The sequence below is a fragment of the Ammodytes marinus genome (genome assembly GCF_949987685.1).
Source record: "Ammodytes marinus genome assembly, chromosome: 12".
In the NCBI taxonomy this organism is placed as follows: domain Eukaryota; kingdom Metazoa; phylum Chordata; class Actinopteri; order Uranoscopiformes; family Ammodytidae; genus Ammodytes; species Ammodytes marinus.
Window position 1 is genome coordinate 14,841,963 of NC_137216.1, and position 15,272 is coordinate 14,857,234.

General features: G+C 38.2%; 1 protein-coding gene across 1 annotated transcript in view; it reads right to left on the minus strand.

The window, feature by feature from the left end:
• Positions 1-9,110: 9,110 nt before the first annotated feature.
• The window catches only part of abca12 (ATP-binding cassette, sub-family A (ABC1), member 12), an 87,016-nt gene continuing 80,854 nt past the window's right edge, over positions 9,111-15,272 (minus strand). The window contains exons 71-76 of the mRNA XM_080037758.1: positions 12,021-12,155; positions 11,459-11,562; positions 10,934-11,026; positions 10,646-10,751; positions 10,117-10,254; positions 9,111-9,715 (exon numbers count right to left, since the gene is read on the minus strand). Coding sequence (XP_079893884.1) covers positions 9,611-9,715; positions 10,117-10,254; positions 10,646-10,751; positions 10,934-11,026; positions 11,459-11,562; positions 12,021-12,155 — 681 coding nt within the window. The 3' untranslated portion in view covers positions 9,111-9,610. The remainder of the gene's footprint in view (positions 9,716-10,116; positions 10,255-10,645; positions 10,752-10,933; positions 11,027-11,458; positions 11,563-12,020; positions 12,156-15,272) is intronic.

Sequence of the window (15,272 nt, forward strand, 5' to 3'; positions counted from 1 at the left end):
GCCACGGATTTGCGGAAGTGAAATATGATGACGTAGCCTTAGCTTGGTTTGAGCCCACCCACAAAAGTGACGTTAGTGAAAGATTTTTTTTTTTTTACCATTCCGTAACTAACAAAGATACATTTGATTTATTCTACCCTGCTAGCCTAAATCAAATCTTAAAATGCTACAATATATTCATTGCTACTTGTGCATGCCTTAAAACTGCTCTGCATCTATCTATTCTGGATGTGTAGCCTAGGTTAGGCCTACCCAATTTTGGTCAGAGGTCCGTTATTTTATACAAGGATACCTCATTGATGAGTTGTCCTTCCCTTGTAAACAGTTAGGAAAAACTTAATATTTTTTAATCATTTCGCTTTTTTTCTACTTTCTAAATATAGCATATTAGGCCAGGCAAAGTAACCCACTTTTGGGCCAAAAAACAGACAAATTGTAAAATAATTTTTTTCAGCTCAGATCATTTCTATGAGGTGTCCAGAACAACATACTAAAAGTCCTGATAAATCCTAGTTGAGGAAATATGTTTAATTCTCATCAATCCGAGATGTGTGCCAATAAGGCGAAACACCAATAAATTACCTGCCAGGGGTGCCTCTCATGAATTAGATGTGTCTCTTCAAATGCCACTGCACGCAATTTGATAGCACGTAGTCAAAATGGCGGCCGCGGTTTTCCGTCAATGTTTTATCTATATTATAACCTCTCCCTGTCCCCTTGCCCTAACCCTAACCACCGAGGGGGCTGCAGATAGTATTGAAATGCTGGGAGAACATGTCGTGCTATTCCTGGGAGAACATGTCGGCCCCTGGTGCTATTCCTCCGTTCATTTAGACTATTCCTCCATTCATTTAGACGGCGGGAGGTGCGCGTGTAACTCACACGCCCTGGTCAGGCAAGGCGTGTGAGTTAGACGCCGGTCCATGCGTGTCTATTAGACGCCTCGGCGTGATACCAGGTTGTTCATTTAGCGAACAGCGGGATTAACTGTCTCTAACAAGTTCTAACAAGTCTGTGTCATCACCTACTGAGACTGTGTCTTTTGTTCTGGCAGAGGTAATGGCAATTTGGACAATGAGCACATCTGCATCGTGCTTTGCATGGTTTGTGATATTCCATTTTTATCTTTGAAAATTGATTTTAATATGCAAATTAGCTATACACTAATCAAATATAGGCTACCCAAAATATATTCGCATAGGCTTCATTTTTTCCTTTAAAGATCCAAGTGACTGCTGCAGATATTGCTGCGGTTGGTGGTCGCATACACATTCAGTACTTTATGATTCCTCCTATACGTGAACCTATTTGTGTATCAGCCACTGGCTCTGTTGCCAGCAGATAACAAAACATCACAGCTGGATGTTTTGTGGAAGACAACCCTCCTCCTTCACTCTCAAAGGCCATCATGGTCTGGTATGATGCAGATCCTGCATCTTCTAGATGAACACCCTGGGAGAGCTTCAGTAACATTCCTTCCAATGATTGTTCTTGATCCCAGTGATGAATCCTGCATATACTCAACAGTGAGGTGTGTGGCAACTCAAGCTCTGCAGTATGATGTGACCCCTGTTCTGACGTTCGACCAACCCCTTCTGAAAAGCGTTGACCATTATAAGTTAACTTCTAATACAAATGTTTTACTTTTCATGTAGACTTTCATTGTGTAAAGTTTTAATGTGGTAGGAGTAAAGGTTAAAATTAAGCCTATGCGGATTTAATTTGGGTAGCCTATATTTGATAAGTGTATAGCTCATTTGCATATTAAAATTCATTTTCAAAGAAACTTGTAAGACAAAAAATGGTGTATCACAAACCATGCAAAGCACGAAGCAGATGTGCTCATTGTCCAAACTGCCATTGCCTCTGCCAGAACAAAAGACACAGTCTCAGTAGGTGATGACACAGACTTGCTAGTACTCTTGTTGCATCATGCTGATCTTAATGCACACAAGCTGTTTATGGCACAAGAACCAAATAAATTAATTGATAGCTGTCCCCAGACAAATGTGCAACATCACATCTCTCTTCCTGAGATCCTCTGAGATTGTCTTTCCCTTTTGGCAAGTCTGATCTGTATGGGTTCACTTTGGTGGGCCTACACTGACCTGGTTTGATTTCTGTTTTATCTAATGCCGCCCAATTTCTTTATTACATTGGTCCATTTCATCACTCAATTTGGCCCACCTGATTACCAATGCAGCTCAGGGTTCACAAACTTTTTCACATACAAAAGTTGGCAAATCATTTTTTTAAATCTGTTTTAACAATTGATTTCTGGAAAAGAAAAATGTTTAATTGATAAACAAAAATCTGTTATTTCATATAAAAAATACTGGTATTGATAAATAGAATTCATAAAGGCTCAAGGGGTTCACATACTTTCAAGCAGCACTGTATGGTGCATAAAGTAGACAAAGGAGTTACTTGGTCCCAAGGTGTGTGACAATCTCCTCTATCCATGCCATTTCAGTCTCGTCTATTTGGCATAGGAAAGGGAATGGCACTGAAAAAAGTAAACAATTACACTAGCTAGGGGAGGGGTTAATCTAATTCATGAGAGGCACCTGTTATACCCCTGGCAGGTAAGCCAGTAAGGCAGTTTTTCAGGTTAGAGGCCAGTCTAAAAGCAGCATCGCCATCACCCATTGGCAGTAGGATGATTGGATATTCAATAAGTGTGGAGCTCATGTGCATATTCAAATGCGTTTAAAAAGCAACTTGTAATACAAAAAAAGTGACTTTTCAATTATGCTTTTACTATGTAAAGTTTTATTGTGGTAGGAGTAAAGGAAAAAATTAAGCCTATTTGGGTTTATTTTGGGCGTGTACGATTAGTGTATAGCTCATTTGCATATTACAATTCATTTTCAAAGAAACTTGTAATACAAAAAATGTTAATTATCATGGATACTTTCATTGTGTAAAGTTTCATTTTGATAGGACTAAAGGAAAAAAATAGCCCTATTGGGATTTATTGGTGTCTCGCCTTATTGGCACACATCTCGGATTGATGAGAATTAAACATATTTCCTCAACTAGGATTTCCTAGGACTTTTAGTATGTTGTTCTGGACACCTCATAGAAATGATCTGAGCTGAAAAAAATTATTTTACAATTTGTCTGTCGAAAAACGCTATTTTTCCTGGATTATATTGATAATGCAAATGTAGACACAGTTACCCAACTTACCCTGCATTCAAATATAAACTTGAACATTAGACACTATCTCCATGCTCCTCTTCCAATTCAAATGTTTTTCTGTGGTGGTACAGTTTCATAATAGGCCTATAGTAGCCTACCATTTGTCCGTAGGCTATTCCGCCTCACATGTTGTATCTTACTTATTATATCTATCCTTGCATATAAAAGTAATTTGTGATGTAAAATGCCAAATAAAAAAGTGGATATGGATTTTTGTTTTATATACTGTATATCTAATTTTAGATGGGAAAATAACTACTTATGATTTTGACTTTGCCTGAATGTTAGGCTACACTGAAAAAAAGGAACATAGCAGGTCTTTCAATTTACAAAAATGAAGCACGTAAATGCAACATGATAAATTCATATTCTTCTTATGGACATGCTTTAATCATGTTAACTTTGAGTGTTTTTGGAGAATGTTGAATGTACTAATATCTCTCACATTGATTCAACTTGATTTAATTAAAAAACTCATCTTGATGTAATCGAGTTTGGTGACTTTCTGGCGCCAAAACATAATTTGCATTGCGAGCAGAAGGTGGCAGTAGTGCGCCCATAGGTAGGATTCAAATTGCGCTGAAGAAAAAGGAAGAAGAAGAACTGCCTTTGACCGCGAAGCTTCTGGAAGCAGCAGTTACATTTCCCCCGGCCCCTTCAGCTTTAGTCACAACGGACGGACGGACGGACACGCTCAACTACTGATAAAGTAAGTTTGTCAAGTTGGAAATATTTGAACTAGACTGCTGTGGTTCACCCTGTAACTATTAAAATAGTTAGCCCATTCGTTTGTGTGTGTGTGTGTAGGCTATGTATTGGCTATATTTTGTTTCTAGCTTGCTAACTAGCCTGTGTCTGCATTGTGAGAGCCTTACGGCTAACGCTAGTAACTCAGGCTATATATGTTGGAGTTTGTGCATTTATAAACATACGTGTGTGCACGAAATGTGACCGTGTCGGACTCGGGAGGGCCGTTACTTGCGGGGAATGGGTTGCTTATGCATTCACACGTGGATGTGTTTGAGCAATCAAGCGTGCCGTGTGTATGTCATAATGGTGGCACTTGTGTACATTATAGGCCCCGACCATATCATCCACTCTCCTCAAATTTAAATAAGGAAAAAAAAAGTATTCACATGAATGAAGCAGCGAGGTCAAGCTAAACCTCTTATGATAGGTCCATGGGCTAAACTTGATTTAAAATGATTTGCCGTTGTTGGCATTTTTTTCTCACTGGCTGTTATTGCCAGTCATGACCTGTCATGCAAAGTATGGTCCATTGTACTGCGTTGTATCTTGCCTGTTATGTCTTTATATAAACATTGAAAAAACAATTATAATACATCAGTAGCATATTTTTTTGCTTTTGGTCTTTTAATCAATTGATATGATTGACTGAGTTCATGTCCCTAATTCTAAATATTTTCTTTTAAAAGGTCTATCATCATATTTGCCAAACATACACAAAGGCTTGATACTGGTAAGTGCTGTCATATTTAATCTAAAAGTAAAATTCACTCCACAGGGGTCACTAGTGATTTAACATTTCGACTTTTGCCCTCAGAACACAAGGTTGTCCATGTGGCATGGTGGAGGAATTCATGGCAAGGTGGCCTGCTCTATTCGCTGTCAATGAGGTAAGGCTTCTCTCCATGTTTGGATATTCATCTTGTATTGGTTGTTGTTCTAAGGAAAGTTATGGTACCCTGGCAAACTGCTGATCAACCTAATCGTTTATTCTTGCTTCATGCTTCATCCTTCATCTCTCCTAGAATGTCCTGGTCTGCTGTATGTGCTATGTACATTTTCTTTGATAATAAGTTTGAAACCTGAATCCTTTGTGCTTTTTTTGTGTTTACTACTATTTAGATCAACGCTGAGTTCAAGAGAATCACCACCATCCCACTTCAATCCAGGTTCCTGTCTCAGCTGGACGTTCACTCTGATAACCTGACAAAGCTGTTCCAAAAGAGAGGAGGACGCCTAGGGCAAAGGCTCAAAACAACCATTGCACAAATGGCAGATGTAAGTTTTACAGGAGTCAAACTTTCATAGAAAAATAATAGACAATGTTATGCAACACTATAGAATGTGTTAGTTGCCATAATTGATTGGCAAGGAGGGTAGATTAATTTTACACGATGCCAGGGAGACAATAAGTGCATTTATTTTTCATCTCCTCCTTCCAATTTTTGTACATCCTTTTTGTCTCACAACATGGCTCTTAATCATATAAGAGGCCAGGTTCTATATATTCTTACATTTTTACATTATCTCATTCTTATTTCAAAAGACAGTCTACACGGTGATATAATTGCAACGTATTTCTTAATTGCATTGTCCTGCACTTAGGCCTCATTGTCATATTAAAATAATTTATTAACAATATAAATATTAATTAATTAAATGGAGGAAATCATGCCGTCTAGTGACTTTTTTGTAACTCTTCACTGGCTTTCTTTGGAAAGTCACTGCCATTTACACCGGTAGTTGACTTTACTTAAGCAAACAGGCTGAATTCTGACACTAATACAGAATCTCCTTTCAGTGTGATGATGTCGATGTTGGACGAAACCTCATATCAAGGGAGTCTGCATCAAATGGGTGAAAATCCAGAAAACCTTGTGCACGAATACGGTATGTACATTGATCAGGGCTTAGTTTCTAGTTCTGTTACATATATTTTAAAACCATTATGTTTCTGAGTTGCTGGTTAACTAAATGTAACACATTTTCTTTTTCATCTTAAAACTATTTCATTCTAGTGAATACTTGTATCATACTTCTTGTCCACACTTACTATTTTTATACTATAGGACTTTGCAACAGTGTCTTCATGTCTTAGATTATCTTGTGTATTCTTAATACTTACAGTTTGTGTTGCTCAAGGAAGCCAGAGATTTTAAAATTGTATTGCCAACTGCTACTTCTGTATTTGCTGACAAATTTGAGGTCTTATTTACCAACCTCTGTATGTTTTGTACAGGGCATGGATGGAGACGCCTTCAATGCTGCTATTGGAAAAAATACTGGATTTATTTTCTAGAAGAGCATGAGGCAAGCGAAGAATCTGAGGACATTGGAGTTGTCCTCGAAGGTATCAGGGTGTTAAGAGATTTAGACAATATAGCATTAGCTGTTGCTATGCTTTTTGGACTGATGTATGCACTGAACATCAGCTATCCCCCTGACCTCCGGTACACAGTTGAGGTAGTACAGAAGATAATAATGGACATGGATGTCGGTAAACTTTCAAACAAGAACAATACTCACGCTGAAAAACCGTCTCTTTGAATGAACGGGTCAAACAATGCGCTGCCTCTCAGATGACCACTAGCTTTAGTGTTATTCATGTATGTGCCTTATTTGGTGTATAAACAGGTGTTGCTCGAGGTTTCTATTGATACAGTGATAAAAGTGTATTTTGTGTTTGTGTGTCCAGCAACTGCTGTTGATAGTTATCCAGTGTAGTGAAAGAGGCAATGAACTTGTTAGTATGTATGTGTATGTGTAGTATGTGAATTTATCTGCACTCGCCATATGTTGTACAGAAGCAAGTGTAAGTTTGTGCATTACCATCATTTATAATGTACAGTTGGACAAGACAAAAAACTCTAGCATTGATTTGTATTTATCTATTTATTTATTTTCTTAAGGGGCACCAGCTTTCCTTTTCCTTTTTTACTACTATGCATTGTTTGGATTACTTCAGTTTACTTTTTAGTTTTTACACTTTTGTCTGTATAAAGTTATACTCCGAAAGATTTTTTATCTAGTTAAATGTCGGATAAGTTCCTATCTATCAAATAGTGAGTTGAAACTATTTTGATTGAGCATATGACCCACTTCTGAAAGTGGCAGTGCCTGTATTTGCTACTTTACCCAGTAATACAATCTGAAGCTGTCATGTCTGAAGTTGCCAATTTTTCCACATGCAATCAAACGCATCATTTAAGAGTTGTTAAGAGTTTACAATAATAATTTGAGCATTTGAATGCTACTGTGAGTTTGCAAACTTGACTGTTCTAGACAAGTACATTTTTATATTGATTACAGTGCAAACAGTAAATGTGGTATTTGACAGTGCTGTTGATGCAGGTATCAAGTTTGTATTTTGAATGTAACATGTTACAACTGCATGGATTTGTCTGTTTTGAAGCTCAATACAGAACATCTGAGTATAGTTGACTGACATTTTTTTCCTGTATTTTGTATTTTGCACACTCAATCATGGAACTGATCTGTACAATACATTTGGATAGTTTATTTGAACAAATCAAGTTAGATTTATATACCTTACATGGATTCCAGAGACATAATCAAATTGCCTTAAAAAGTCACATAAATATTGGATAATATAAACATGAAGAAATCAAGTTGGATTTATACTTGAAAATCAGGTACCCCTGATGTGATAAAATCATGTTAGCATTACACAATATTTTAGTGTTAAGGTTACTTAAACATAATGTGTCCAATCAACATGATTTTTTCAAACAGTTTTAAGTGAAAACAACATGTTGGATTAACAAGCAATATCACATTGGTTGGCTACAATCTGATCACGTGGGACCGATGTCTGTAATAAAATCAAGTAAATCCAATGAATTTTTTTTTTCAGTGTAGGCCTACTTACTTTTTACCACAAATAAGCAAAATGTAATATCTTTATTCATATATATATATATATATATATATATATATATATATATTAGGGGTGGGAATCTCTTGGCACCTCACGATTCGATTCGATTCCGATTCAGAGGTCAACGATTCGATTCAAAATCAATTTTCAATGCATCTCAATGCAAAACATTTTTTATGTACATACCCATGTGTGAATTTCAAAAATATATTTATATGCACATCTGAGTTTGCTACTCGGAGTTTGCTAATCACTTCCTACTTTTGTGATGATCATTAAAGACAATCAACAGATGAATTGCCTTCTCTAATATTGTATTAAGAGAAAAGCTTTTCTTGTCACAAATATGACTTTCTATGAACAGTGCAATAATCAATGCAGCTTGCATTTCAACACAATATGGGAGTATGTAAAAACTAAACCGATTCAGTTTTATTTTATTTCTAATCTCGTAAATCATGTTTCTATAGGATTTCTATTCTATTATCTATTATTTTCTATGTCATTTCAACACATTGTACAAAAAGTATGGCTTGGAATTCAGCTCATACAAAAACGTAAACAGAGATAAAGCCGGTGCAGGTCATGGGTTTGCTGCTCTCAGCCCTTTTGAAGCCACTTTGGAAACAACTCGCACATGTGTGGTGTGCATGCGCAATGGCGCGGGAAGTATTAGCATTTACAAAAAAAAATAGATATATATATAAAAAAAATAAAAAATAAAAATCGATTATTAACTTTTCTCAATCGATTCAGAATCGTCCGAGAGAGAATCGATATTAATCGGAAAATCGATTCTTTTTCCCACCCCTAATATATATATATATATATATATATATATATATATATATATATATATATATATATATATATATATATATATCCACTTCTAAGGCTACATTTAAGGCAAATCGTCAAATACATATCTTGACTAAACTTCTCAATTTCACACTGATTCTAAGTGTTCTCTCATAAAATTAAGCTTGAATATAACATGCTGAAACATATTTTTATTTAGGGACATACAACAGCCGGTGTGTTGAGCCCATCCTGTTCTCTTCATCAGAACACTGACTAAAATTAACACCACACCTGATAAGGACTGCACCCAAACAATAACAATATTGTAAGAAATCAGCCTGAACATCAGTGTGTTTGATCTGCCAAAGGAGAGAAAATTGACCAGATACATGTACATAGACAAATGAACAGCAGTTGCATTTGAAAAATAGCTTTATTAGAACAATACAAAATAGGCTTGATGTGTACAAGGACATTTGTAACTAGTCCGTAAGCTGGAAAGAGTATAGAGATAGCGTTAATGAGTCATGTGAAAGTGCATAGTGAAGATGTTTCTTCTGAGTACGTTTCTTTTCATTTGTCAAATTTCATTCAGTAGGCACTATTACAAATACCTTAGATTACAACACAAACCAAAACAAATCTTTAGACACTATATATTTATTGTGCATGTGCTTTGAGATAAAGTAAGAAGGATTCTTCATATAAACAGAGTTCAGAGTCTCTATATTTTTCAAATTTGATCAACTATTCTCATCTGTGCATGTAATGCAAATATATATGCTTCAGCTTTTCATCAACAGTTTAATTAGAAAGAAATAAAAATATAAGTTACCCTTCAAATGATCAAGTATATTTAAGACATGACTCGTGTGACGTTTTTCACGTATAAGACTATAAACAGATGCTTTATTCCATTCCCCATTAAACATAGACAAAAATGGCAAAGAGCAGATGGCTCTACGCTTGTGCTGTCTTAACGGAGTCTGGGCCGTCAATGTCATCATCGCTGTCAAGGGGTAAGGTTTCCATGCCAAACTTCTCCATGGCAAAGTTGATAAAGACCTGTGAAAAGTTCAATATACACAATGTCAGATAATCTGCTGGTCAGTTTTTCCTTTGCGAAACCCCCCCCTCTCTTTATCCTGCCAGTGGTACCTTCCAATCCCAGATCCCAAGAAGGTCAGAGTGGTTTGAAGAATATCAGCACTGGCTGCATATAAAGCTCATATTCAGTTTATTCTCCCTCAGGCATCGCCCCTCTGTCAGTATTCCTCTGCCTCTTTTAAAACTTTCTCTACTCACTCGTTCACTCCCACTCAGCTCTCTGCTGTCCCTGCTTGCCCTCTCTCTCTCTTCTTGTGTCACCTCCTTGTGCCCTTTTTTCCTCTCCTTCGTCGCCACCCTTAACACAACCTCACACCATTTCTCGCCCCCTCTCCCTGTGTCACGTCTCTTTCACTCACCTCATCCAGTGTGGTCTGGCTCACGGAGAAGTGTTTGATTTGCAGAGAGTTCTTGTTGGTCTCCAGCTGGTCAAAGATGTCAGCCACCCCGCCAGGAGCAACCGGTACGTGGTACTCCACCATTGTAGAGTGCTGGTCCTGTGTATTGAGAAAAGAAGTAGAGGGTTAAAATAGTCCAAAATGGGATCTCTGTATGTATCCCAAATTCTGAAAAGTACAGAATAAAATAGGGTTAATACCAAACTGAGCCAAACTATGTCACACACACAAACCAAATAAACTGTGCAATACTGTATTTAATATTGTATTTCTGGGATGGGCCAAACTAATACAACAACACTGCAGGGTCCTCGCGTAATGAATTGCCTTCTTGAATTTCACAAATGAATCGTGCATAAGGGTCTTTAAGAAAAAGGTAGCACAAAACTAGTATATATACACAACTACTACATTAGATGTATTGCAACATTCCACTTCTCTCTCCTCTCCAAAGTGCTCTTTACTGCTTGAGATAGCCGGCAAATCTCACCTTGAGATACGTGCTGGGGAATCTGCGCTGCATGAAGCCAGTGATTGCCTCTGCATCACTGGATGCCTCGGCCAAGTACATCTTCACAGTGAACCCGCTGCCAAACCTGTAAAGGGGATTTCGTGAACAAAGCATTGTGTTATTGCATGACTGAGGTGCGGTGAAGGACACACTTTTCTGACAAGTAAGAACAACTGTGGATTTGGTTGCACAGAGGAACACGGGGGGAGGCAGGGTGTGTAGAAGGTAGTAATGGTTGGATTGGATGATGAGCAGGGGGTCACTAACCTGTTCTTAATGTGCTGCAGGGAGCCCAGGCAACGGAACTGACCTTTCACCATGATGGCAAGACGGCCGCACAGTGCCTCACACTCCTCCATGCTGCGAAACAAAAGAGAGACGGATTAAAGGTCACCCTAGGACCCCTTTGAGCATACTCGTAATTAGCCATGCCTCCCGTAACAGAAATTAGAGAATTAATTCAGTACTTATCCTGGTTGTTATCTAGAGAATACTGTATTGTGGAACAAAGCCCAATGTTGCCTTTAATTGTACCTCTAATCCTGAACAATTTGTGTGTTCATAGGTCTCTCATACATTATTGGTTTTCTTTATGAGCAGACTACCTGCCCAGGGACTACAGGTGGAAAATGTGCTAAAAGCTGGTTCATGAAATCTCTCATTGTATCAAACAAGATTGATGTTTCATTTGTACATTGTGCCTGTTCAGATAAAGTTACATTTCATTATATTGCATTACATTATATTACTAGGCAGACTGTTGCAGGTGTTAATTTGCAACGCTCTTCTAACCTGTGGGAGGTGAGCACCACGGCGCATTTTCCTTTCACTTCTTCCGAGATGATTTTCCACAGGTGACGCTTGGTGCGAGGGTCCATGCCAGAGCTCGGCTCATCCTGGACAGAGAAATAACATGTGAGGGAAGGATGGCAGGATGTGTGAAAGAATGCGAGGAAACCAAGATAGAGAAATCAAGGGGAAACAAGGGGAAGGTCATTGACAAAGGCAGTGTGATTGAAACAGTTTGTGGAACATACAGTAGGAGAGGGAGGATAAACAACAAGGACAATGCAGAAAAAAAAGAACGAAGAAAGGCAAGAGGAAGAGAGAAAAAATTAAAATTAGACATAAGGTAGAAACAAAAGTTGAAAGTTACTGGGAGGAAGACCACCCCTTGTGCAAGCCTGAGGAAGAGGACTAATTAACTATATGGCATCTGTCAAGTCCACGGGGATCAATATCTACTTCAAATACCCTTTCAGGAGGAACACTGGTGTACAATTAGTTAAAACATTTGTTGTCTGGTTTGGCCACTTAAGGCAATTAAAATGAAGAGCTACAGCGGCATCCTCACCAGGAGTAGGATTTGTGGATGCCCGACCAGAGCCAGCGCAGTAGAGAGCTTCCGGCGTGTGCCACAGCTGTAGCCGTTGGTGATGATGTTTCTGTGGTAGTTGAGCTCTAGCCTCTTCAGCAGGTAGTTCACCACCTTGAAAAGGAAGACACGCAGGGAGACTATTACACAGTGGAGAACAGAATCAAACAAGCACCATATGGAGGAAGGTCGCAGCCTGAAATAACACTCATCGTAACCAATAGAACACAATGCAAATGATTCCAAATAAGTTTATATCTTTAAAAAGGAAGGCAATGGGAACTGTTAATCTTAGTAGGATATTTGTAATGGTCTTAGGTAACCAGTCGGGTTGCAAATTAGAAGAAACAAAACAATTTACTGCAAGGTCCATAGCATATAATTCATATCCATTTTTATACTTATCAACCCATTCAGTAACCTCTTATGTCCAATGGGTGGGGTATTGTAATCCTGGAAGAGACCACTCCCATCAGGATAGAAAGCTTTCATCACAGTAATCACTCAGAACAACTGTATTGATATTGATTTGCAGTGACCACTGGGATAATTAAAGTTTACTTGACCTTAACCTTCTCTCTAAGTGGACCTTGGACCTATAGCAAAATGCTCCAAACAGCATAAAAAAGCCACCAGATCCCCTCACACTAGCGGTCAAGTACTCAATTCTTTAGCGTACTCTTGGTTCACACCACACTTCCACTCCCCCACTTGTCTAGATTATGTTGAAGGATGAGTAATTTCACTATTGTAATTTTTCCACATTTCTGTAGACCAATTCCTATGGTTTTAGCACCACTAAACTAAATGTGCAATCATCTTAGTAATGAGCATGTTTATGCACTACAGCAGTCCTACTATAATTTCCCTCTCTTGCCGACACATTTTAATCACATCCTGCTTTGACATTGTCAATCACATAAGCAAGAGTTGCTCTTCTGTTTTTCCATACATACTCTATCACACTAATGCGCGAGCACCACGGTCATTAAATGTGCACTGTCGACCACAATTTCCAAGCCTATTTACAGACGTCTTTCCCATAGATCGAAATGCAGATGTCACTTTAGTCATTGTTCCTATGGAAACACGAGCCAGTTGAACGGTGTTTGTCACTGAAGCTCCTGTCATCCATGCCCCAACAATGAACCTTCTTATTCACTGAGCTAATTTTCCTCTTTCAACCTTGATTCAAAAATCAGAATACACTGGACCTGCTCAGTATTGTTATGCATTCAACAGAGAATGATCAGATGTTAAATGAGGTTCACCTGGGTAGAAGCATTGGCATGAGTCAAGATTATCTACTCATTTATTTAGGTGTTTCCTTACATTTGCCATCAGTCTGTATATCTATGTATCATTTATCGCTAAGTTGAAAAACTTTAAGCTGAAAAATATACAACGGCGGACCTTTATGGACCTATACTATATCCTTTCAATCAATTAATCAATCAATCAATCAATCAATCAATCAATCAACTGTAGGCCCTCTCTGGATAAGAAGTCCAGTACCCCACACAATTCAGGACCTGAACACACCACTGAAAGCTTTTCTGAGGCAAAAAATGTCCCTACAACTTATTGGCTACTTGATATTAATGTTAATTGGTTATTGCTATCTGCTATTCTGTCCAGTACATACACTGCAAATAATGGATGTCTTTATCCGTCTCACTCATATGCATAATTTAATTTAGTTTGTACCACAATAATGACTTTATTCCATGTAAACTCTGTGGCCTCCTGGTGCTGCAGCTTGAGGGGAAATGACGCAGCAAAATCTATTTGGTGCATAACAATGTATCCTGAGTGTTGAACCACACGGAAAGCAGAGATGAATAACCTGCAACCATTTCAGTCACTTGAAAATCTGTATGCTTGCCTATTCATTTATCACATTAAATAGTGTGCCGTAAATACTAGTTCATTTGGAAAAAGGTTGAGCTGATTTCCCATCGGGATACTTCAGCATTTTTTTCCCCTTTTTAGTTGGAAGGTTGGGAAATCAGATCGATGAAGCAAGCCAATGCAATAGATAGCTTTCTCTGCAGGAACATTTGCCTTTCATATTGATTTTGTTTCCACGTGATTTTGCATTCACTGATCCAGGTTATAAGAACACAGTGTTGGTCATTAAATACTTTAAAACACATACACAGAAACAGCAGCTACATTTGAATGATTACCACTGGCACTATAGCATGAACATGACTCAGATGAGAATATGTTGTTTTTCCTATGTTCTCTCATACAGTAAAAGCCCCTTTCTATCACCTTTGATGTAACAGCTCATTAAGCCTGACAAAACCATGTCAATGCAAAATGACCCCATTAGGGCTCGTCTCATTATCCACAGCTAGGGGACTGTCAGTGGGGAAACAACATAAGAGGAAATCTATATATAACCTCATCTTTTTGAGAATTAGCCCCGACGCCGATGCTGGGGCCATTATAGCCATTGTTGTCACAATCCAGACCAGAGAAGAGAAGCTGTAACAACAGCAGCGAATGGCGATTAAAGCCAGACGGATCTATTTTTCTGTGCTTCACTGTCTGTGTAAGTGTGTGTGTCTATGTTCAATCGGTGCTAACTCTGTTTATCGCATGACTGAGATTGTCACAGACAATCAGTGTTTTCTGCATCAGCATCACGTAATTGGTGTAGAGAGAAAGAGAGAGACAAACATTTCTGCTTATAATTTAAAGACAATTCTGATGTTTTCTATACATTTTTGCACACCTAAGAGCTGTTTCTTTCCCGATTCCCTTTTAAAAGAAAGAACTATTTGAAGATGTAAATTAAGAAAATCGCATCATATGTTGATTCGTCACTATGTAGATTCCTCTCATGTCAGCAGCAGGAGCGGCAAGGAAACACGGGCACACTCAGTAATCATCACAGAAGCAAGATTGATTCGTTTTCAGAAAGATAATTGGGAAGAATGTGGCTAAAGTGACATGTCAAATGAGATCCTCTCATCATCAATGTATCGTTTAAATGTAAATTTGTCTGCTGTGAGGCACACAGCGTCAGCCTCATTTCTGAAGTTTTTAAATTGCACAGGCTGACGACAAAAGCTTTAGCCCATTTTAGCCCGAGAAAGTAAAGCTTTCAGCACAAATCGCTCAACACTTCACACCCTCTGATTGAGTATGCATGGAAGCATCAACAGTTACTAGGCCTGCGGTGGGAGTGCGCCTTTGAATTCATATCAGATCCCGTGTCAT